The 25,011-nt window shown below is 32.6% G+C and overlaps 4 protein-coding genes across 5 annotated transcripts; 3 read left to right on the forward strand and 1 right to left on the reverse strand.

Annotated features, from left to right (window-relative positions):
- The first annotated feature begins 823 nt into the window (after positions 1–823).
- LOC121229269 (signal peptide peptidase) lies at positions 824–6,369 on the forward strand. Its single transcript, XM_041113067.1, has 12 exons — positions 824–998; positions 1,113–1,206; positions 2,001–2,116; positions 2,211–2,362; positions 2,478–2,563; positions 3,143–3,270; positions 3,847–3,897; positions 4,335–4,421; positions 4,551–4,620; positions 5,335–5,471; positions 5,583–5,660; positions 6,121–6,369. Exons 2-12 carry the CDS (start codon positions 1,167–1,169, stop codon positions 6,199–6,201), a joined length of 1,026 nt encoding a protein of 341 aa, XP_040969001.1. The 5' UTR covers positions 824–998; positions 1,113–1,166; the 3' UTR covers positions 6,202–6,369.
- A 1,508-nt stretch (positions 6,370–7,877) lies between these two features.
- On the forward strand, positions 7,878–12,650 carry LOC107959286 (integrator complex subunit 3). The gene is made up of 3 exons (XM_016895300.2): positions 7,878–11,383; positions 11,939–12,041; positions 12,387–12,650. Exon 1 carries the CDS (start codon positions 8,320–8,322, stop codon positions 11,239–11,241), a length of 2,922 nt encoding a protein of 973 aa, XP_016750789.2. The 5' UTR covers positions 7,878–8,319; the 3' UTR covers positions 11,242–11,383; positions 11,939–12,041; positions 12,387–12,650.
- A 410-nt stretch (positions 12,651–13,060) lies between these two features.
- On the reverse strand, positions 13,061–17,290 carry LOC107959287 (uncharacterized). Of its 2 annotated transcripts, XM_016895303.2 has the most exons (3): positions 17,082–17,275; positions 16,006–16,074; positions 13,061–15,098 (listed from the first exon to the last, which is right to left on the reverse strand). In XM_016895303.2, exons 2-3 carry the CDS (start codon positions 16,046–16,048, stop codon positions 13,129–13,131), a joined length of 2,013 nt encoding a protein of 670 aa, XP_016750792.2. In that variant the 5' UTR covers positions 16,049–16,074; positions 17,082–17,275; the 3' UTR covers positions 13,061–13,128. The 2 variants fall into 2 exon arrangements, with proteins under 2 accessions (XP_016750792.2, XP_016750793.2); XM_016895304.2 differs by lacking the exon at positions 16,006–16,074 and having other exon boundaries at positions 17,082–17,290.
- A 5,847-nt stretch (positions 17,291–23,137) lies between these two features.
- LOC107960848 (zinc finger protein ZAT1-like) lies at positions 23,138–23,845 on the forward strand. The gene has a single exon (XM_016897112.2). It carries the CDS (start codon positions 23,138–23,140, stop codon positions 23,843–23,845), a length of 708 nt encoding a protein of 235 aa, XP_016752601.2.
- The last annotated feature ends 1,166 nt before the right edge of the window (positions 23,846–25,011 follow it).

Here is a 25,011-nt window from a genome sequence, read left to right on the forward strand (position 1 = left end):
AAAATGTAATTTTTATCATTATAAATTTGAAATTTTATAAATTATAAAGAGACCTAAATAAAAAAAATTTATATTTTAGGGGATCAATCCCTGTCATTCTGAGTTTCACTTTGTTAAATTATGTTTGTAGTTCACTTGTAATTTCATGTTGTGGGCATTATTTTTTAATATTAATAGGCAATATTTAATTAAATTAATATTTTAAAAGACATTCAGTTTAAACTCAAATGGTTTCAAATTAATTATCCAGTTTATTTCAAATATTGATGATTAAAGGAAAACCCGCATTATTAAATTTGTTAGTGAAATTGAAATGAGAATTAGTGTAAAGCAAAGTGATATTTTGGATTTAGATAAAAACTAATAAAATTAATTACACAAAATTAAACTTATTTTATCAAATTACATACAAGTAAAACTATCACCAGATTGGATTTAATGTGATTTTCATTTTGAAGTTTTGAAAAGAAAAAAAAAAAATTGCCGCTAGCCTGCTTCGCCTTGGAGATCAAAAAGTAAAACGTGGAAAGACAGATATTTTGTAAGTTGACTTGGCAAAATCTTATTGGTGATGGCACCTCATTCGAATGTCAACTTCCTTATGACTTGATGCGGTGCATTTCAGTTTTTTCACCCTCCAATGTTAATTAACAAGCATTGACTGTAACAGCAATGCACCAATGCACTACCAAATCCAATCATCTTGCGCCACGAGTGGATCTAATACCCGCAAAATCCCGTTTTTCAAAATTTCAAGCCACATCTTCAATTTCTATTGGCTGTCACAACATTCAAAATGACAGCACCATGGAGTTTAGCAACAAATTTACTCCAGCTTTGAGTGAAATATAATAAGACTATCTTTATAAAAGAAAAAAGAAAAAAAATCTATAAAGATTTCATCTGAGAGAAAGAATTCAGACAAATATATTTTTTTCTCCGATCTGCAAAACTCCATCGACCGTTTGAGAGAGAAAGAAAGGAGAATAAGATCAAAGGTTCTAATCCCTAATTTTACTAGGAAATCCATTTGAATTTTGATTTCCAATCCCTGTTACTTGATTAAATTGTTTCGATTTATTTTATTATAAGTTTTTTCCTTCTTGTTGTAGGTAGAAAGAGGGTGGATTCTTCGTTGCTGTTATATTTAAAAATAAACGACGACGATGAAGAACACTGAAAGACTCGCCAATTTGGCTTTAGCAGGTTTGCCTGTTTTTGATGTACTCTTGATTAATTTTAGTTTATTATTTACATTTTGGGTTTGCATTTGAAAGAATTCTTGTCTTTTTAGGATAATATCTGCTCAGTTTATTCAGTTGTTTAATTTTGTTTTGTACTAGCTGGGAGGATTTAGTTAGTTAATGTATCTTCTGGTTCTAGTTGCAAAGAAAAAATGAGAACTTATAGGAAAGAATGATTTGAGGGTGAAATTTGGGAATGTGTAATGGTAGGACGGGGTAGCTTTGTTATTTAAGGCATGAATGATCGTTGCTTTATTTATAAAGTTATGTATTTTATGTGGAGAATTTAAAGGGATTACATTTCGTTTCACCCAAATCTTTGAAGTTCTGAAAAAAGGAAAAGAAAAACTTTAAAAAGAATTGAAATCTTATGTTCTGTTTGATTGCTGCCTTGGACACAAAATCTGTTTGTTTTTAATAATTAGTAATTAACAAAATTGTTGTGTTTGATTTTATAATGAAACAATCATGTTATAACTTGTGTTACATTTTATCATCTGCTTTTTTTTAATCAAATAGGATATTTTTCTTTACACTTTCATTTCCTTTCAGCAACTTTTTATGAACCAAAAACTAATAGGCAAAAGCAGCAATCAGTGAATGCACCGGGCATATGGCTGATTTGTTTAGAGAATATGTGGAACTAGGATGCTCTTATTATGAGTCACTGTTAGATGTGAGATCTCTAAGGTGCCACATGTGTGCTTAAGACGCTGGACTCTTTCTAATGTAGCATCCTTGATTTGCTAAATGCAGGGTTGACATTGGCACCACTTGTTGTGAAGGTAGATCCTAATTTGAATGTTATTTTGACTGCATGCCTTGCAGTATATGTGGGCTGCTATCGTTCTGTAAAGCCAACTCCCCCATCAGTGAGTATGATAGCATTTAAATTAACTCTTCGCCTTCTTGTCTGTCATTAAGTTCTGTAGATTAAAATTGGCTGACAATGTGTCTGTCATACAGGAGACAATGTCTAAGGAGCATGCTATGCGTTTTCCATTTGTTGGGAGTGCAATGTTGTTATCACTTTTCTTGCTGTTCAAGTTCTTATCGAAAGACTTGGTTAATGCTGTCTTGACATGCTATTTCTTTGTGCTTGGAATCATTGCTCTTTCGTATGTTCTTTCCATACAGATTTGATACTAAATTTTACCTTAATACAATTAATTCACCTGATGTCATATTTGTTTGTGTTATCATCTTATATATTCTTTCTGCCATTGTTTTCAGGGCAACAATATTGCCTGCATTAAAACACTTCTTGCCAAAGCAGTGGAATGAGGACCATATCATTTGGCGTTTTCCATTCTTCCGCTGTAGGTCCTTTCTTTTATTAATTTTTGAAGTTTATATATTCAATTTTAATTGTTAGAGGATTTGTTTGAGTTTTGAAATGTATGTAACCTTCCTTTCTTCTGATTCATACTTTTGTTATAACTGTTGCTTTAACCACATCTCCTTATGGCATACTATGGCATCTTTTATCAAGGCATGCATCTTTGATATTTGATTAGAAAGGATTGCTTGGTGCATTTAAGTTATCCAGCCTTTTTAAGCTCTGGCTCAATTTTGTCCAAGGATTGGCTCTTGGAATTTCCATAGATCCAAAATGGAATTAATTCTCTGATTGTCAGGTTTTTGAGCACTCTGATTTTTTTGATGCATAAAGTTGGCAGGTCTGCTCACTGGAATATGTTGAATGCTAACTTCTTCGGAAGATTTCTGAGTTTAAGGTGTTATTTTTCCTGTTTAAAGTTTAGTTCATCAATATCTGGTTATGTCCATGATTGACTCCTTAAAATTCTTATTTGATCTAGTTGATAATACCTTGATTGCATTATGCAGACTGCAGAGTGATATATTTCCTTACACCTTTCTTAAACATTCTTAAACAGCTTTTGAGATTGAGTTCACAAGATCTCAGATCATAGCTGCAATCCCTGGAACCTTTTTCTGTGCATGGTATGCCTCGCAGAAGCATTGGCTGGCTAATAATATTCTGGGTCTTGCTTTCTGCATTCAGGTTTGACTGAAATTCCTATTTTATTGACTACACTATTAGCCAATAAGTTAATTTGGTGCTTGATATCTAATTCCTTTTCTATGATTTTGCCATGAGACCCAGACAAAACAATATTTTTAGGTATATTTTGTGTCACAAATCATACGCTGAAATAGGAGGTTCATATTTCTGTTAGCCAAAAAGTTCGTCTGTATGAGCATCAGCATATTACAAAAAGGAAAAATCTGTTCCTTTTCCGTTGCGTTTTAAATTGTCTAACAGATTTCGATTCATCATTTGCTTCGGTCTGTCAAATCTCTTTAGATTTTGCCTATGAAATAGTTTACATCAGTATATTGTTGATGCCGTCAAATTTGTGGCTAGGGTTTTAGTTAAGCGGTTCTAACATTATGAAAGTATTCTTTTTCTTAATCTTCTAATAATTTTATGAAGACACTATGATTTCTCATTTGTCTATATTTCACCACCTTGTTGCGTTTTTCCTCCCGTTTATTGTGGTTTATGGCTGTTTTTGTCAAGTGGAATACACATATTAGCTAGGCTCTGTCTGAAGGTTTCTATTGTTGGTTTTTGCAGGGAATTGAAATGCTTTCTCTTGGATCATTTAAGACTGGTGCCATTCTCTTGGTAAGAAGTGGATTTGCGGTTTTAGTTGATTATTCATGGGATGTATTTATTCCATGTTAGTAATATAAGTTAGCTTGATAATTTGAAAAGAAAAACAGCTTGCACTTTTTAGCTGATCTTGACTTTTGAATAAAAACTACTCTTTTATAGTTTATTCTTAAGGTTTTGATCCGTAGACCCACTTTCCTTTCTTAGCAAACTGTTCTGATGGAGATTTGAATTGTTCCTTGCAGCTTCTATTTCACATTTAAAGCTGACAATTTCTTTCTTTGAGTGTTTTGAGTGTATTATTAATTTGCTCTGGTTAGCCAAACTTTAATGCTATCTTTTGCTGATTAGCCAAATTGCAAAGCTATATTTGACTACTTATTTACTTGCCTCCTTATGTTCAGCTATGTTTTGTTTGGTATAAATTTTTCATTCTTTATGCTGTGCAGGCTGGGCTTTTTGTATATGATATTTTCTGGGTTTTTTTCACTCCTGTGATGGTCAGTGTGGCGAAGTCTTTTGATGCTCCTATAAAGGTCTGTTCTTTTATTTATTTAAAAGTACTTAGCCTGGTTAGCTTTTTTTCAACATATGTACTTCATTTTTCAATTTATTATTAAATTTGTTAGCTGCGGTGATCTGATTTCTTTAATACCTTTCTGCAGCTTTTGTTCCCAACAGCAGACTCTGCACGACCATTTTCCATGCTTGGACTTGGTGACATTGTAATTCCTGGTATGTTTTAAATCTGGTTTTAGTTGGGAGGTCTAATGCATGCTGTTTTTATGACCTGGGCTGCGGTTATGTGTTTCTTGTTTTATTATGCAGTTATTCTTACTAAATAAAGAAGTATTCTAAGATCTTGAATTTTGAAACAGGAAACATCTAAGTGACCGATTCCTTTCCTAATTGTATTTCGTTGTGACGCGTTTGTCTTTGACAACTCTATATTTCATTTGATATGCATTGAAATTTTAAAGATTACTATCGTTTAACCTCGGGCAGAGCCTGTTAAATTACCTTTAAAAAAATTTCACATATATGCTTGATTTCTATTTAACACAGCATTCTGTTTCTAGAGTATGATCTCATTTACTTCTGTAAGCTGATTTGACTTATTTTGTTTGATTGTGGAGTTTAAAAAAAAAAAAAACAATAGCTCTATCATCATGGCTGTTAGGACAGATGACAAAGATTCCTGTGCAGTGATATTATCGGCTGATGGTGTTTTTCTCATGCTATTGATTCTTGAGTGAAATATGATTTGGCCACGTACTTAGGACTTGGTTAAAAATAATTATTTTCCCTTTTAATTCCAATTTGATTGATCATTATTCCTTTTAACGTTAAAAACTTTGTTCTCATAGTATTATGTACGTTTTTATGAGAAACAGAGTATGGTATGATCAATATTCTGGATTTTTATATTGGTTTATTTCTCCGTTGCAGGCATTTTTGTAGCCCTAGCATTGAGATTTGATGTATCTAGAGGGAAAGGGAGCCAATATTTTAAGAGTGCATTTTTGGGATACACAGTAGGATTGGTCCTTACAATTGTTGTCATGAACTGGTTTCAAGCTGCACAGGTAAACTATTCATTGATCCTCTGTTTTATCTTGTCCTGCTAATGCATGCACGGCTGTATTGGGTGAAAGGTTTATCATTTGGATAATCTTCTGTGTATATTGTGCTTTCAGCCTGCACTTTTGTATATTGTACCGGCTGTTATTGGATTCTTGGCTGCTCACTGTATATGGAATGGAGATGTCAAACCGGTTTGTTCTCCACCCTTGTTTGATTCTCTCTAGCATTATTTGCTTGGCATGGAATTTTTAATTCAATTTCTTTTGCGATTGTCATTTTACATAAAATTCTATATAAGAAATGGATCCTTGTTAAAATCTGTTTGTTACATTATCCCGTTTTCCAAGGACTAGCAACATGTAGGATTTTGCGTTTGAGAATCGGGTTTAATGTTTATGAAAGGAATCATGTCCAAGTCTTGGTAAAAATTAAGAAAATGAACTCAATGCCCATGGAGGTACAGGAGGACCTTATGCTTGATACAAACAAAAACCTGGAGAATGTTGGATTAATTGTGATCCTAAATAATGATTATAGTTTGGTTATGGTATATGATAAATTTCACTATTCAGCTTTGAATGTGATCAATGAAATGATTATGGTCTGTATTTGGATTACAATATGGTTAATAGGAGCTAACATGATGTGCAGTTATTGGAGTTTGACGAGTTGAAGACTGCGGTTACGTCTGAAGATGGTAGTGATGACAAATCCAGCAAGAAGGTTGAATGAGTTAGAAGCAGAAACCCTTACACTGAAACCATTTTATTTTAGCTTTGAGAAGGATATAGTGTTCACTTTTAATGTCAATCTTGGCTAACTTTTTGTTCTACTACTAAACCTTTGTATCAGGTTTTGGAATTAATCAAGAAATAATAATACTTAACCTCTTAAACAAAACTACTTTCATTTTACACAAATCACAATGTTTTTGGAACTATAAACATTGCTTTTAGAAATTAATTATTTTTCTCTTTTCTTTTTTCCTCCATTTTTTCATAGCTATTAAAAATTGGATCATATGCTTTTCTCATCTTTGTTTTCCTAAAGCTGTTGAATTTGTTTATAGGCTTCATGAATGCTTTCTAACTTTTACTCTAAAGGTTGGAATATTTTCACCAGCAAATTAATTGAAACTTAAATGTAATGTAAACAATGAAAGGGAAAAAAACTTGGAATTATAAAAGCTTCTGCGAAATTTGCATTGGAAACGGAGGTTACTCTTTTCATGATGTAGTCAGAGGCAAAAAAAATATATATATAATTAACTATTTAAAGTTTGATAGCATTATCCGTAAGTTCAGTCTTATTTTCTGAAAGATTGCAAATTTTTATTGGTTGATATAAATATTTTTTATACAATTTTTATTATCGATTTCAATTAAGTTAAATGTGAATATTTGGTACATTGATAATATATTTTTTGTTTTATTCCATAAGTTGTTTTCAAATTTTAACAAATATTTTTTAATTATTTATCTTTTTAGTTTTACTATCCCCTATAAATTTTTTATCCATCTGTTAAATTTTTTATCCATCTGTTAATATTGCTTGTGTCATTCATTAAAATAAAAAATAATTAAAACTTTATTTAATTTTATCAAAATATTATATTTTTTTTCTTGGTTGTATATATTAATTAAAATATTAAAAATTGATAGAAAATTTCTAACATTTCATAAGTAAAAATAATATAAATATTTAAATTTTTATAATGATAATAGTTTAAATTATAATCGATATAAATTAAGACAAAAAATTGATAGTTAAAATAAACTTGAATAATTTGATATTACTCTAATTATGAATTTAGCTTTACTCTAAAAAAGAAGCTACAATACATTTAAAGATTAAAAAAGAAAAAAAATGAAAGTTAAAGTTACTAAACAAAAGATAATGTAAAGAAAAGTTGTATAAAAAATAAGGCTCCTACAAAATGAAAAAGAAGAAGATATAATTAGTAACTAAATTAATAAATTAATTGGTATGGTTTCATTAATATCTTTAATATATTTCTCATTTATCTATTAAAAAAATATTTGATATATATTATATATGAAATTTAATTATTAATAATTAATAGATTGAATGCATGAAATTTGAAGCACATATTTATATTTTTTAATATTGGTTATTAAAAACCGTATATAATAATTTAATATTAAAAAAATTGAACCGTGTATATATTTGGAATTTATAACTAAATCAATTATAATAAAAATTATTGACACAATGAATATTCAATGTTGATGTATTTTTATAAAAAAATTAGATTCAAATAATATTAATTTTAAATTTTAATAAATTCTAATGACCAGTGTCATCGTAAATTTAGAGTTTTCAATCTGATAAATGATTTTGGTTAAATTTTCTGAAATATTATTTGTTATTATTATACTTGCATTTGCATTTGTAGGTAGAGGGACAAAGCCCAGATACCCTACTTTAGCCGTTCTTGTTCTTTCGTATTTTTTGCCGGCACTATTTCCCTTTTTCTGCTGCCGCTACTTCAGTTCTTCTTCGACTCCCTTTTTTTCCCCTTCTTCTGGAGTTTGAGAATCATATCCAGTAGCAGTGCTGAAGCTTCAGATATCGGATTCGCCACGTGTCAGTGTTGGACATCGGTACAAGGAGGAAGTGTACCTGTTTCATAGCTGTCAAGCGTGTCCCTTGCACTACTTTCTCACCGTCTCTCTCTTTCCCTCTATCTCTCTCCTGTATTTTTTTATTTAATATTCTATCAGAACTTCCTTTTCCTGGTGTAGCTTTTAAGCAGCGGCAAAAAGCCCACTTAGGGATTTAACAGAGTATCCCTGTGGCAGCCCCATAAGGTAATGAAAACTACTCTTAATGGCTTCGCAACTGATTAGAGTCTCATCCTATGAAGCTCACAATCAGCTAGAACTCTCTCTAAGCCAAGCTTTTGACCTTCTTCAATCGAAATTAAGACCCCCATTTTCGTTAACTATCCCAGATCCCCAAGAATACACTCTACTTAATCAAGCTATTCTCTATGGTGTTTTAATCGAACCCCATTTCGCCAAAATTCATATTAAGCACTTACATGCTATTGTCATTGATGGGTATAAGCTGTTTTTAAGTTTACTTGTTGGAATCGTTAATGAATTGTATGGGAAGCTTGTTGATTCGGTAAAGGAACAATTAATTTGGGTTACTAAAGAAATGATTGATGTTTCCGCTACAGGAATTGATAGTTTGTTAGTGTCTTTGATGAGGCAAATTGTTGGTGGTGATTTTAGTGATGGTAATCTTTGGTTATGTTTCGAGTTAGCGAGTCTTTGTTTAAGTAAATGGGATTGTTTGTTACAAGAAAAGCCTGTAGTTTTGACCAGTGCACTGTATATATTTCTTCGTTTATTAGCTGATCATTGTAGGGTATCGAATAATCTGAAACTAGAGATGTTGAGGCAGATGGAGATTGAGTTTTGTGTCAAAATGTTGAGGGATCAGTTTCAACTTTGTTTGAAGATAGGAAGGGATCTTGTTCGGTTATTACAAGATTTGTTTCATGTACATGAGTTTAAATCTATATGGAAGGATCTGGTTTTGAGTCCAAGTGAGTTTAGAACTGCTGAGTATTTGGATATTTCACAGTTGTATTGCATAAGGACTTCGACTCGTTACTTTTTACTGCGAATCACACCTGAAATGGAAACACAATTGCGGTTTTTACTTACACATGTGATGCTCGGCAACCAGAAACGATATCAGATATGGTTTGAGAATAAATTTCTTTTAGGGCCAGAGAGAGAGAGTCTTATTGTTGATATTGTGCGGTTCATATGTTGTGCACACCACCCTTCGAATGAAATTATTCAGTCAAACATTATTCCTAGATGGGCTGTTATTGGTTGGCTACTAGCATGTTGTAAGAAGAAATATATTGAAGCTAATGGGAGGTTGGCATTGTTTTTTGACTGGCTTTTTTTCAATGAAAAGGTGGATAATATTATGAATATTGAGCCTGCAATGCTATTGATGGTCTGCTCCTTGCCTAAATATGTTAACTTCACTCACTCCCTTCTTGAATTTTTACTTCTTCTTGTAGATAATTATGATTTGGACCGTAAAACCATTATTCTCAGGGGTGTTTCATCAGCTTTTAACTCACTTGTTCAAAAAGGAGTGGTACACTCATTGGATGTTTTGACCCGTTGCGATGTACTTTCTCCTTTTATAAGAGAAAGGCTTCAAAATTTATTGTTAAATGATCAAGGTAAAGTTCCTAGAGATTTGCTTCCAGTTGATCTTCCTGGCCACTCCATTCAATCCTTGAGATTGCCTGACATGTCATGTATGGGAAACTCTACCCAGTCCACACAAGAGCAATTTACAAGTGAAGGGGATGATGGATTAAGCACCAGAGTTGTGGTTGTTCCTGGTGGCAATGAAGTAGATTCTATTGAGAGATTAGTTGAAAGTATTGGAGATATTATCAAGGAATCATATGCGAGGGGGTTACAAACTTTGGAGGCAATTCTTTTTTCAATTGTGAATCAATGTAATCAAAGAAACACTAGTAATTCGATTTGCTCGGAGGATCTATTATCTAAGATCACAAAGGAATTTGAGTCAAATGGATACCGACTCTTTACTTCGCTTGGTAGTCTTGCAGGTGTTGTTGAGTGCGATGATGAAATTTGTTCTGCCACTGCAGTAATTATCCGCACCTTTATCTTTTCTCAGAATGAAAGAATACAAGAAATGCTTTTGCTCTGGGCAAGGAATGGTTTTCCGGTAGGAGCACGTTTACTGTCATATGCTTTAAGACTAGCACATGAGGCATATGCAGCAGGTTGTTTGGAAAATTCAGTTGCTGTGGCTAAAGTGAGGGAGTCAAGGATGCCATTGTTGGAATATCATTTTGATGGATATTTTAATTTTCTGAACAAAAGAAAAGGAGATTCCTCTGAAAACTTTGTTTCTGTTTCTGAAATGGATGAGAAGGCGATTGCTAACTTGGTTGATAGTGCCTTTACCGCTTACAGGCATTTCCTTTCATCCTCAAGAGTTATCTCACAGAAAGAATCAGATACCTCTCTATCAAAGCTCCTATTTTCTGACTTAAAGGACTGTTCTGGTTGGAAAAGAATAAGAATGAAAAACTTATTCTGCAACATCTTTTGCTATCTTTCAGATTTATCCATCTGTGAGGAAGACATTATCAGATTGCTCGTAGAAAAATTGGATTATGTAGATCTTACAGAAATGCAGTTTCAAATTGGCTTGAAGAAGTTTTCTTTATTTGGAGACAATCATAAACTTGTTTTCCATTTAATTAAGAACTCTCTCAATTGGAACTCTGTGGAGCAGCATAAACTCTGGGGCTTGATCAGATCCGAGCTTCCAGTGTCTGAGGTTCAGGTTGAGAAGATCATTTTAGAATTTTTTTGCTCCGGGAAAATAGATGTAAACCTTAGTGCTATAGCAGCTGGAGGCCTTCTAACTCTCTGCAGTTCTTGTGCACCCACATCAGCCCTTGTCGGCACAATCATGTCATTGCCTAATAATTTCTTCCAGGACTTTGCTGCAGCTGCTTTGGCTACATGGGCTGCGTCCAATGCCTCTATGCTATTTGACAGCATAACCGAGTTTGCAGAGAAACTGAAAAGTAAAAACACAGGCTCGACTTTCTTTAATTCAACTGAGACTGAGATCAACCAATCTACCATTTTGTGGCTGTTGAACTATTATAATGCACAAGGGATAAATGTCTCCAACATACTTAGCAACTTATATCCCAGTAGTTAAGGATGCCAAGATGGAAAATTTGCGCCATGAATGCACCCTGTTCCTGCATCCGCTTCCCAAAATATTGGCATTAATTTGGAGTGGAAAATCAGCATGATGGAAGCTGAATATGCAAGCCATTATGTTGCAGCAGATCTGAAAGGTAGATCTTATAATATGACATTAATGCTAGTATCGTGTGAGATCCTAATAAATTCGGGTAGCAATTTTTGTTATAAAATGGTATATAATGTTCATTCATGGGTATGTTTAATTTATACAATTGTGTTATTATTGTACATTTATGCCTACATATATGTTGCTAACCCTAATACTTTATTGTACATGTGTAATAATTTAATTATCCTCTCTATTCAATACAATTGTCAAGAAAATACTAATAAAAGGAATATGTTTACTGTTTGTTATTAAAATAGTGGTTATTCGCTTCAAACTAGGATGTATATTTAGTATTTATATGTTTTTGGGTTTTACCTTTCTAAAATTAAGATTGAATAATATCCATAATCAATTCTTTTGCTATACTAAAAATTGGAGAATAATTTGGTTTTATGTTAAAGGATTTTATTTCTATATATGTAAGAGTATTTTCTTTTGTGGGATATGTATCATGTATCTGCCTTCCATTCCTTGTATTCCTATTATTTCAATTGATGACATAGTATTATTTGGTTGATTTTTTAACACACATACCCAGGTTGCTCAATTGTATGCCTTCCTATTCCATTGAACCTTCACCTTCCAGCGGTTCTTATAAAGCTTGAGGAGACCAAGGCACGTTCCAAAGCTGATATTACAAGGTAATGTATTAGGGTACTGGTGAAAAGAATATGTTCTGGTTTTATTGGTTGCAGTAGCTTATAGCGAAGAGTGGTTCTGGTTGCTCTGCATCTTTGACTTTGTAGGAGACGTATATTTAGGATGATGAACTGACCTGACTTTGTAGGAGGATGATTTTTGGTTAAATATTAGTACAAATTACTGTTTGTACGCCAAAATATCCTTGCTGCTTACTCCAAATTCGGAATTTACTTGGTATAAAGTGAGTTTGAATATGCTTATTCGCAGTGGAAGTGAAAATGGGGTATGCTGACTGCAGAATGAGAGATGGGTTGCCTTACATCTCTCTTATGTATTATTTGCAGAATCTGCTGCCTTTTAAGTATGCCATCTCTGAAACAGCTAAAGCAGCAAGTAACTGCAGCTGGCTGTGGACAACACACTGCGGTTTTGATGTCTCGGAGGTACAATATTGTACAGCACGTCTTTCAATTTTTTATGTGCATTTGCTGAAAATCATCGCGATGTTTTGCATGTAAAGGGAAAATATACAGACAATCCTTTAGATTTGGTGTTTCGTGTAATTTGAATACTATTTTATAAAGAATAACATGCTCAGTTTCAAATTATTTTGAGTCTTTTATTTTGGTTGTAAGACACCTATTTGATTCGATAAGCTGCAAAGTGAAAACTCAATGTTGTTTTGGACATGGCATTCAAATGATTTGATGAAATTAAATACCACTAGGGTAATTGTTTGGTATCTTTATTTGAATGGGTTTTTTCACCTAAACGAAGAAAACCATTAACTTATTTCAACTATTGTTTGTGGGTCCCTGGAGGCATTCAACAAAAGGAGTAGAATCAAAGGTAGATTTTGCCACCCAATGAGCAAAATAAGCAATGATAGTGGTTGAAGTAGTGCAGAACAGAGAGTACACCGTGACGTTTTCTTTCTTTTTCTTATTTTGTTTTAACTAAAATGATATTCACCAGTAATCATCAACACATTAGCATCACAAGAACCAACACTAACATCAAATCCAAACACATTTTGTCTTTTTCATTCTTTCATTTTTATTTCATAAAATCTTTTCCCCACCCACCCTAGAGAGTGGGAGAAGAAACATACTGCCTGGGTAAGCTAAAAAGATCTTTCCCTTCAAATGGTGAAGTCCACTCATGGGAGACCGAAGTTGAAGAAGCTTCTGTTGCAGCCATTCCACCATCCTGTAAACCCGCAATCGCTACACCACTCACATTAGGCGTCAATCTCATTCCTGGTTTAACACTCAGTCCATTTGTATTAGGATAATAAAGGTGACTGCTCTTCATTGGAGATGTTGGTCCTAGCCATATCCCACCAGGTCTCGGAGATGTGCGATCCAAGCTCCAATCAATATTGGTATAATCCAACTGAGCCATTGAGCTACCACTGCTCCAGTCAACTGGAGAAGAGGCTTCTGATGAATTGGTAGAACCTGAACCAGTGAAAAGTCCAAGTGAAGATGCAGCCGCGAGTGTTGGTGATCCACCTGTTCTACTCCATAGACCATTTCCTCTGCTAGTTCCAGGTGAATCTCCTGGACTACTGCTGCTTGAGAACTGTTGCTGCTGTGGATAGTAAAGCTGATGATGCATCGGATTTGAACTCAAGCTGTTGGAACTAAGGCTTCTAGCACTTGCAATATGGGGCATAAAGCCATTAGACTTTGTAATTTCAACACTACTGCTTGGATACAAAAAGGGGGTCGTTCCAGGAGGAGATGAGCTTATACTAGTAGCTGGAACCTGCTTTGTATTTACAGATTGAGGCCGCTGCATCATTATAACTGGTTCCCTAATTGACGGCTGAAGTTTCTTATAATCACTTCCAACAGCCACATTACGACTTTCTGTCTTTGCTAGCGGAGGTGAGGCCTGCAAAGGCGATGCCAGGGAATAAGAAACTGAAGGATTCGATCCAGAACTTGGCCACCTTTTCTCAGCTGGCACTGCACTTTGTTGGGGTTTTGCCCATTCCAACCTCGGCTGTATTCTCTTCAATGGCTGGAAACTTTTGCTCACTATTTCTGAAGAAACTCCCACCGGAACTGTGGATTTTACATAGTTAAAATCCTTCTCATCCCTTCTTTGCTGTGTTGCAGGAGAAAGGTTTGGTTTTGGTTGTGGTCTTCCAGATATGTTCTGACTACCTGCCACTGATAACTTGTTGGTACCAGCAGGATCACAAGTTTCTTCTGGCTTTGGTGGAGCAGGTGGGTCCTGCTTTGAAGATCTTAAGGATTCTACTGCTTTCTCAAGATCTCCTTCAGCAGCAACAACTGCTCTTTCAACCTCCTGCTTTGTGCACTTGTATCTGATTTCCATGTCAGCAATTCGTGCAAGCTCTTCTGATATGTCAATTTTCAAGTTCCCACCACCAATAGTTGATTCCTTATGCTTAACTGCTTCTTCTTCACTTCCTTCCAAAAGCCATGCCACAGATTCCTCCACTTTGCCTTCATTGAAAATAAGAGCCATTGTAGCCCGATCATGAGAAAATCCCATTGCTACAAGCTGCTGAGCAAGTGCTTCAAGCTTTCTTGACATAAGATAGCCATTGCACCGCTCGTGCAACTCCTGAGCTCGCCTCTCCTTCTGACGCTGATGTTTCCTCTCATTCTTTTGACGAATTTTTTCTCGCTTATCATTGTCAGCTCCTGGTATTATTTCCGGCCGGACGGGAAGATTTGAAGTTTTCTCTTTGTGCTCTTCTGATTCACCTGACCAGCTACCATTATTAGATATTGAATCAAAGTCAACCCCAGCTCCAAGTGAGCCTCCCAAATGCTCATCTGTGTCGTCTATGTTTCGGAAACGACCATTGCTCTGAAGAGGTGAAGCAGATGATGATGGTGCTGTTTCAATGGTATGGAATGTTCCCAAAAGTGGATTGTAAGCACTAGCTGGAACACCACTAGCTGCATTAGCAGGTCCAGAAGGCCTTGCAAAAGCCTTCTGAGAGTCCTTGCTGGATTTTTTATCTTTGGACTTCGACTTGGATGCAGGAGACATCGTTGTCACCAAATATAGTCCTGAAAGATTTAAGACAATACTTTCCAAAATCAATGATGCACAGAAAGAGTTAAGCAGTCAATACTCCAAACAGTAAGAGCAGTGGTCATCTCATTTTTCTGGCATGTTACCAAAATGGTCAATGAAAAGTAAAATAACAGTTTAATTCTCGCAATTATTTTTTACAAAATAAACAAACCCAGATGCTTTTCACAATAAAAAATATGTGCTGAGATCCAAAAGCTCCAAGTGAAAAATTGACTCAAGGATGCTAGTCAGCTGTGACCAAAATTTACAATATCGTGCCTGAACCACAAGTGTATAACTGGTATTCAGTTCAAGAAAGCAAATCGAAATAAACCTCGAGAACTACACACTGAGTGAACATGTTTCCTGAATGTGCAAAATTCCCTTCACAGAACATAACAGAGTATCAATGAAAGTACACCATATTAACAGAGTACCAATCTCCCAAGACAGTCTCAAGACAAATTCCCTTCTCAGAACATGAAAATAGTTACAATTTTATAATCAATTTAAAAAGCAATTAAAAGAACGAAAAATAACAATGGAAAAGACTTTTCAAAAACCCTTCAAAACGTGGTTTCTTCTTACAGATGCATTCAGGGAATGCTCGAGCTTATGCAATAAGTTACTCCTCTGACCATAACACAAAGTTCCAGCCATATATATATATAGGAATTTTTTATCCTAGGTCTTCAATAGGAAACTTTAACTTCATTGTTTGGCAGAAAAAATAAAATTTAGTGAACTGATAGCCAAGTTCATTCCACCACCATAAATGTTACAGTTAGTGCGTCACTCTTGCATATCAAGACCAATACATGATACAAAAAATTAATGAAAACTTCTATTGGTCTAATTTTCGAAGTTGACAGCTTCCATATTTGTCCATCTTGTGCTTACCAATAACACTGAAAATATTCTCCGTATAAAGCTTCCTCACCATGCTTGAACTTTCCAGACAGAATCTAACTGGATTTTACAATAGAATGAAAAAAATTGACATATTCTTCTCTTGCATATCAACTCTCCATTCAGAAAAAAAGTTATAAAAATTTTAAACCATAATGAATGCAGGTAAAAACATTAATAGTAAGAACCAAGAAACAGGAGAAAAAAACTTTGGTAGGCAAATCTAGCTTCTGGAGGCTCTTTTTCTTCCACTTTCTAATATATTATACAAAAAGGAAGCAAATAAATTTTATCCTCGCAAATATTTAATGATAGCCAGACTATTTTTGAGAAAACTAACTAAATCCTAACCCATATAACACTCTCCAAACACAGTTTCCCAAGATTCTTGCATTCACAATTCTTTAAAGCAAATAACAGAATCCAGAGATATGAATCAGATAACATCACAAAGCCTTCCTACTGATGACTAATTCTCTAATCCAAAAATGGGGACAAAAAGAAAAAAAAATTCAACGGGGAGAACAGAAAAGTTAAATTTCACCCAAACAAGGAGTTCAAAGATAAGATCGATTGCAGGCTAGCACCCCGTGTTTTCTGAATTTCGATCACGAAGAAATCCATTCCGCCACAGCCAAATTTACAAGGGACTATAACACAAGCCTCCATCTTTGCAAAAAAAGAAGAAAAAAAATCTAAAAAGCCCAAATTTGGGGCTAAAAAAGAATAGAGAAGATTTTGGATTTCCATTCCCCTGAATAGTAACGCATACATCTGGAAGTCATATTTCAACCGAGTATTTTTCCTCAAGACAAGAACAAGATTTCAAGAAGCCAATTCGATCGATAAACGATCATAATACCCCTGATAGAAGAAATTCACGATTCTTTCAACAGAACAATGCAGATTCAGTAGAAACTCTAAACATATACAGAAGGATTCACCGACATGATCAATCAAACAAAAGAAATCCTAAAAAGGAATAATGAAATCCAAAAAATAAAAATGAAGATGAAAAAAAAACGAAGGGAAGAAATCAAAGAGAGAAATAAGAAGAATCGAGATACCTGGGTTGAATGGAAGGAAAAATATGGATCCAACGATCGAGATTGAAGGATCGAAGGTTGAGAGAGTTAGATGCGAAGAGATAAAAGAAGAGAGATGTATTTCGAGGCCCAAACTGAATTGATAGAATTAGGGTTTTGTTTTGTGATTTTTGATTTATTTACAACAGAAAAAGAGAAATATGAGATTTCATAATAACCAAAATTCACTCGTTTATAACGGAACCCCATTTATACCTTGCCCCTCCTTCTCCCCCTCTTTTTCGTTCTTTTCTTTTTCCCATTTTATTTTTTTAATATTATATCCATTTTATTATATTATTATTACATACATTTTTATTTTTATAAATAAAAAAATATTATGGATTATAATTTTTTATTTTTTTATTTATCAGTATATTTACTACTAGTAATTTTTATTTCTCATATTTTGGTAGCCTTTTTAAAAATTCAGAATTAACGGATGATTAGATATTGGTAAAATTAATTTATTTAAAATTTTAAGGTCAACCTATTTCTGAATATATTCTAATTATTCATTCTACTTTATAATGATTTATTTTGATTTTAATTATTTTATATTATAAATTGTTAAAAAAATAAATTTTAAATAATAAATAATAAAACTCAATTTAGAAAAAAGAATTAAGTCGAGCTGATATTGATCCAAAAGCACATTTCACTTTTTAAAAAAATATTAAAAAAAATTTGCTGATTTTTCTTTCCAAGTCCTTGCTTTTCGGAAAGTTTAATGTGTTAGATGGATGAGCCTAGTGGCAATCTTTCAACATTGGTCTAAACTTGCAAATAAAATCTATATGGATATTGGAGAATCTTTTTGAAATTAAAGCTTTACCCTGATTTATTTCCATTTAAAAATATTTATTATTTAAAAATAAACTCGGTCATGAAGATTTTATTTTTAAGATAGTAAACAAAATAAAAAAAAATAAATTACAACAATTTTTAAATTTATTATTTAAAAACATAAATTTTATGGGTTTGTTACAATTTGAATACCGAGCACACATGTATTCATAAAGATTAACCCTCATCCATGGAGAGCACCATCTCAACTTAAGATCGTATTCCCAACTCAACAATTTGTTAGACTTTGTTGCAAAGTCCACATCCCAAATATTCGAAGTATTTATTTTTTATTTTTAGAAAGTAAAACCTCATTTCAACTTATAAATAATTTCCTACCCTTAGAAGAGAAGAAGAAATAATTTCATATGTATTTGTTTGAATTAATGTCGTGGATATGAAAATAGATGTAGGTATTGATGACGGTAAATGCAGCTTTAAACTTTTGACACTTTTTATTGGATTCTATGAACGTTATATTACTTTTAAACAGCGTAACATATTAGTGACTTAAAAACAAGAGAAATGCGGTATTGATTTGTCAAAAAAAATCATACAAGATAATATTCTTAAAATGAATACAGGTGTGATGATTTCACCAATAGAAATCACTAGCGAAAAAGATCATGTTGGTTTCAGTTATATGTTTTATGACGGTGAAAAAAATTATTAATATCAAGGTCCATTTTTGAAAGTTTACACTGAAGTGAATTTTACTGTCCATCAAAAGAGTTTATATGGCTATCAATTGATGAAAAAATTATGCACTAGTAGCAAAAGGTTTGGTAAATCAATTCTTATTGCATAAATTAATGAATGTAATAATAAGATACAAGATATTTTTAAAAGAAAATACAAGTTTAAACTTTAGATATAACATTATTGAGAGAGATAACTATAAACATCAAACATTGACCATAAATTTAATGTAATAATATTTTTCCATAGATGCCTAATTTTATAACTAATTTTACATTGATGCCTTCATTCTCATCCCCACCTTGAGAAAAGAAGGCCAATGGTTTCATTTCTTCCCTAGGATTTTGCAGAACCTTAAAGTTTAGATTGGTCAGAGGGATGGAAAAATAATAATCGAAATTAATTTTTTAATTATATTTAAATAAATTTAATAATATTTATTCATAAGTCTTTCAAATATATATATAACTCATTGATACGATGGACAATTATGATTCATTAATGGTGCATGAAATTCATAAATTGACGATGTATCAAATATAATTCTATAAAGTATTAATATAAATCAAACCATACAAAATTTTATCAGTTTAAATTAAACTTGTTCATATGTCGGGTTATCTGTTTAGGCCCAACGGCCTGCCTGAAAATTAAGAGGGTTTGGATAAAACTATTAGACTTGAAAAACGGGTTTGGGTAAAAAAATTGGGCCCGTTTCAAATATAGGCAAAGCTTGAGCTTGAACTTTCAAGACTTGAGTTCAGCTCGGCCTGACTAATTTTTAAGTTTATAATATATTATATTATATTATTTTTATATATTATGTAATTTAAAACACAATGAAAAATAAACTTATACTAAATATATAATATTACAATAGTGTAAACATTAAAATAATATTAAGGTAACTATATAAAAATTTTAATAAAATTATTAAATATAAAATTAAAATTATTTTTTAAAAAAAATTAAAAATAATACGGGCGAGACTAAAATGAGCTTGGATTAGTCTTTTGTAAATATGGATGGGATTGGGTAAAATTTTAGATCCATATTTCAGGTCGAGCTTAGACAAGCATAAAATATATCGATACCATGTGACCCGGCCTATGAGCACCTCTAGTTCAAATTTATTTATTTTTATTTTTTAAAAATCCTAACATAAACTATTTTCACTAATTTAAATAGAAAAATATTTATTTTATAAAATAAAAGGATAGAATTAATTATTAATTAAATAAAATATAATTATGTCTGATTTGGATGATAAGTGAATCGAAACTAAAAATACAGTAGGAACCAAACACAAAATTGAAATTAATGAATGTTAAGTGCATAAAGAAAATGGGTTTTAAGAAATTCTTATCCCTTTAACGAAGAACCTTCATCACTAGCAATTTAAAGTAATATATTTTTTTTCCTAAAAAGAGAAATGGATACTGAAAATGTATTCTTAGGTAGTAGGCCTTTAAAACAGTATGTAGTTGCTACCACAAGTTTCCAACTGAAAATGATTTAATTAATAGTTCATACAACTCAACTTGGTTGCATGGTTGGAAAACACAATCAATGAATCCAAACAAACTCTCTCTTCAATTCTCATAACAATAACATAATTGCCTATTAATTTCAATACTCCATACTCAATTCATCAAGCAGTCTCTTTATCTTCAACACAAAAACAAAATTAGTCTCCTAAATATTTAATCTCAAGTACTTTTGCCACCATGTCTCATCCGACAGAGGTAATCTATAAACCCTCCAAATAACTACCCTCATGCATTGTTTTCTTCTTAGCTTGTATTGTGGGGTAAAACATTTTGAAATTTGCATCAAATGTTAATAATGTTAGAAATGTGTGTTGAAAAATTCAGAAAGGAGGGATGTCGATTCCACGATTTGGAGGGTGGGATTCGGGAGCTACCAATTATTCAATGGTGTTCTCGCGAGCTCGTCACAACAGGAAGCAAAATAAGTCTGATATTACACATAGCATTGGGGGCGACCACGACTCCAATCCTCCTCCTGTTGATGCTGATGCTGCTCCTCCTCCTACTCCTCCTGCTTCTTCTTCTTCTTCTTCTTCTTCTTCTTCTTCTTCTTCTTCTTCTTCTTCTTCTTCTTCCTTACCTCCCAAACAAGACAACCCTGAATGTTCAGCCCCGGTATATATATATGCTTTCATTTTCATTCTAAAACAAACTGTATTGCATATATACATATATATATTTTCTGATTTCAAATGTGTCCAAAATGTTTATGCAGAAGAAATGCAAGATCTTGAGCTACATTAACCGTTGTATCAAGCCATGAATATGATGATCCCCCGCAAGCTCAAGCCGGAGATCAAGGATCATTAATTTTAGTCTAATTAATGAATTAGTTGTGGATATTTGAAGCACTCGATTGCCTTCACTGCTAATCAATGCGCTCATAAATGGTGCATGCATCTGTAAACTACCATGTTTTGTTTCTATTTCCATCAATCCACCATAAACATTACATAAACAAAAAGTTTGTACCGTCTTCTCTTCTCCTCTGCGTAAATCTATTTTAATCTAAAACTACCGTCCTAAAATTCAGATTTCGACTATTGCACCCCCCCCCCCAAAAAAAAACCCAACTAAAATATGATATTAACATTACATAAAACATGAATGCGTGAATATTTGTTTATATATATACATATAAATTTCCAAATAAATACTTCAACAATTGTTTTGGTTACCTTCCATGTCCATTTTTCGGTCCATATTTAGGATTTGAGATTGTCCTTCCCAACACTATCGTTTCCAAAATTTAAAGAGTACAATATGATATACCACTACACTCAATACATGTTTATGCTTAAACACATTTAATTAAAAGTTATACAAAGCAATCATAAATAATTAAACATATATAAATAATTAAACCTTGATTTTGTAAATTATGTCCATATATATCATCATATTTACTAGATTTGCTACGAAATAGAATCTCAATGACATTCCTCAGTATTGTTTATCTTGTCCAGTTTTATTATTTATCATTTTAAATATAATATTAGATGATCTTGTTTAGTGTTATAACATATTATGTTTCGTATCATGTTTTAATTATTTTCTCATATCGTATTTATATCATATAGTTTTATCATGATCAGTATCGTTAAGTCTATGTAATGTAATCTAAACAACAAATTTTGTGAATAGGCTTTGCCTTTTCTTTTCTTTTTTTATACGAGCTAGAGCGCAAAAGGGTCATGTAGACGAACTTAATAGGTTACATGCAATTGAATTGATAAATTTTGTGCATAAAAAGTTCAAGTAGCTGATGCACATTTAAAAAGTTCATGTGTATTTTTGCAGATTGTTAAAAACCCTCTAGTTCTGTTAAATGACATGAACCCGGGTTGAGGAACTTACTTCAAGTTCTTCTTTGCAAAGGTTAGTGAAATCATTCTTTCTAAGCTCAGGGGTCTTCAACCCAACCCTCTATGTCTAACATGGTTGTGCTGTTCTTGGTGGTTGTGAAAATGTAGAACATTTGTTTTTTCATACCTGAAACAGAAGATGATGACATTGAATGGTTTAGCAGAGCATTGTTGGGTTATTGGAAAAGATAGTCCTAGATCCATCCCCAGTACTTGTGTTGGTGTAAGCATAACAGCCACCCAAGGTAAGAATTAGCAAGGATTGGTGTCAATTAGGACTATAAGAGACCATAGTATCTGTTTGCTATTTTTATTATAGTTTTAGTAGTTTCTTTTTCTTTAAAAAAAAAATAACATTCCCCATATTCACCCTTCCACTTCTAATCTCACGAAAATTCAACCACATTTCTTTCCATATTACTATTGTTACAGTGAACAGTTTATGCTTGCTCTTTCAAATCACAATAAAAATAAGTCATGCAATGTTAAAAACTTTAAAAGATAAATAAATAAAATAAAGTGAAAGAGATGAGCTATGGGATTTCAAGTCAACACTGTTAATTAAATAAAATAATTATTTTTTATTTTTAAACTCGTGAATAGTGTTTACTTTCATAATGAGTTTATCGAACTGAAAAATTAAACATTAGATTTGCTCTAGTGAATATATCTTTAGTATTTTTTTAATTCTTATATTGAATTGTCAATTTTTTTTTAAATAATCATCAAAAACCAAATTTTTATATAAAAAGAAAGAGACGTAAAAATATGAAAAAAAATTAACTAAACGTTATTATTACCTTCTTTATATACATATAGAACATAATGGGTTTAAACATTCTTACTTCTTAGGATAGTGATATTAAGAGCGCTGTGATGGTGCCTGCCGGATCTTCTTTCTTAGCTTTCTTGGGTGGCAAGTACTTGAACACCCAGGAAACGAAAACCCCTCCAGATTCAAGAAATAGGTTTTTCTGTACATACTGTTGCAAAGGGTTCAAATCGAACAAGGCCTTGGCCGGCCATCTTCGAATCCATAGTCAGCATCCTCCCATGTCAAAAACTGAAGGGAACATTCATGGCAAGTTTCTCATCAATGAAGTTGCTATGCCAGCATATGAGACTCCACCGCGACACCGATTCCAATGGTGTTCACCAGCCTGCAATGCCTGAAGAAAGCAATTCTTTAAGTGAAGCTGCGACCACTTTCAAACAAGGGACAGGGAGTACGGTCTCTCCAAGGGATGATCACCACAACATAGATTTGCTGAAAGACATTAATGACAACTGGTCTCGAACCGAGAAAAGAGGGTCGAAGAGAACTGCTAGTGAGCACGATATAGTTTACGATGCCGAGCCCTTCAGGGTCTATTACGGACGGATGAAGACTGAAGAGACCTCAATGGAATCTGAATTGGGAGCCGCTGATAATGAGAGTACAGTGGAGCTATCAGGCAATCCTGTTAAAACTCGCGATAGTCCTAACAAGTCCAAGTCCAGGTCCTGCCGTGGAAGAAGGTCAGTGAAGCAGACTAAGGCGGTGAAAAGTGTGCACCGATGTGAGATATGCGACAAGACATACGAAACGGGTCAGGCACTTGGCGGCCACAAAAGCTATCATCGGGTGAAGGATCCATTGAAGCAGCGAAAAACCGAACAACAATCGTGCGGTGAGGTTAAGATGGTGACCGGAATGGTATTGCCAGGGTTAGCGCCCGAAGAAGACGATAAAAATCCTACTAAGAGGATGCTGGATTTTGATTTTAATATCCCGTATAAAGAATAATTTGTTACTGTTTTGAACTCATCTTCTACATGTAAACATCTGGTTAAGGTTTTACTCAATTTGTATGAATTAGTATAAGTAAATTAAATTATATATGTATTATGGCGTTCATAATATAATAATTCTCTACCCATTTTACGGGTGCCTAATTATAAGTTTCTTTATTAAAACCTGCTGCCTTGCGTTGCGTTTTAATTGTTTAATTCTCATATTATTTCCATATCTTATAATTATATTGATAGTTTAAATAATTCACAGTTTTATGTTACATGTTGTTAAAATTTTTTCCGGTTAATTGAATTTAAATTTATTCACATTCTTAGATTAAATAGATAATAACAAGTTCTTATTTAAACTTAACCTAAAAAGCATATACATATTTAATAAAAATATTCATCTTAATATTTTAATAATTCTAAGTAATAAATTTGTATTTGAATGTGTAATGATACGTCCTTGAACTGTTGATTAAGTATTTAACTACATTTTCAGGTTGTCCAGTGACCAGGGAACATAAAAATAACAAAGACAAGTGAATTTTTTTTAGGAACTAATTTAAATGCTTAATTACCTTCTATACACTGACACAAGATTTCTGTTCATAAAAAAAATTTATATTCAAATAAAATTGATTATAAGATTAATGTAGATTTGATCATGGATTAAATTGAATCAAGTTAATACAATATTTTAGACCTATTTTTCAGATATATCCCTAACTCAATTTGAAAAATAAACTTAAACTTCTATTTAAACCCAACCAAAATTGAAAACACTAAACCTAAATCTAACTCGATTCGCCTATATTAAATTTTTAAAATTATTTTTATATAAAAATAAATTTAAAAAATATAATACATCAAATATATTAAAAATATTAAAATAAATATTTCAAAATAAATTAAAAATACAATAAAAAATATTTATACTTAAGTAACACTAAAATAATTACAACATTATAAACAAATATCTCTAAAATATTAACAAAATTAACAATAAAATAAGAATTAAATAATATCCAAACAATAATAATAGAGTCAAATGACAATAAAACAACAGCAATGAAGAAAAATTAAACCGTTTAAAGACCAAAAGAAGCCAAAAAATCCTACTCAAACCTTGATCCATTAAGTTGTTTTTTTATCCAATTTCATTTTTTAGGACGA

The sequence above is a fragment of the Gossypium hirsutum genome, chromosome A05 (genome assembly GCF_007990345.1).
Source record: "Gossypium hirsutum isolate 1008001.06 chromosome A05, Gossypium_hirsutum_v2.1, whole genome shotgun sequence".
NCBI lineage: Eukaryota > Viridiplantae > Streptophyta > Magnoliopsida > Malvales > Malvaceae > Gossypium > Gossypium hirsutum.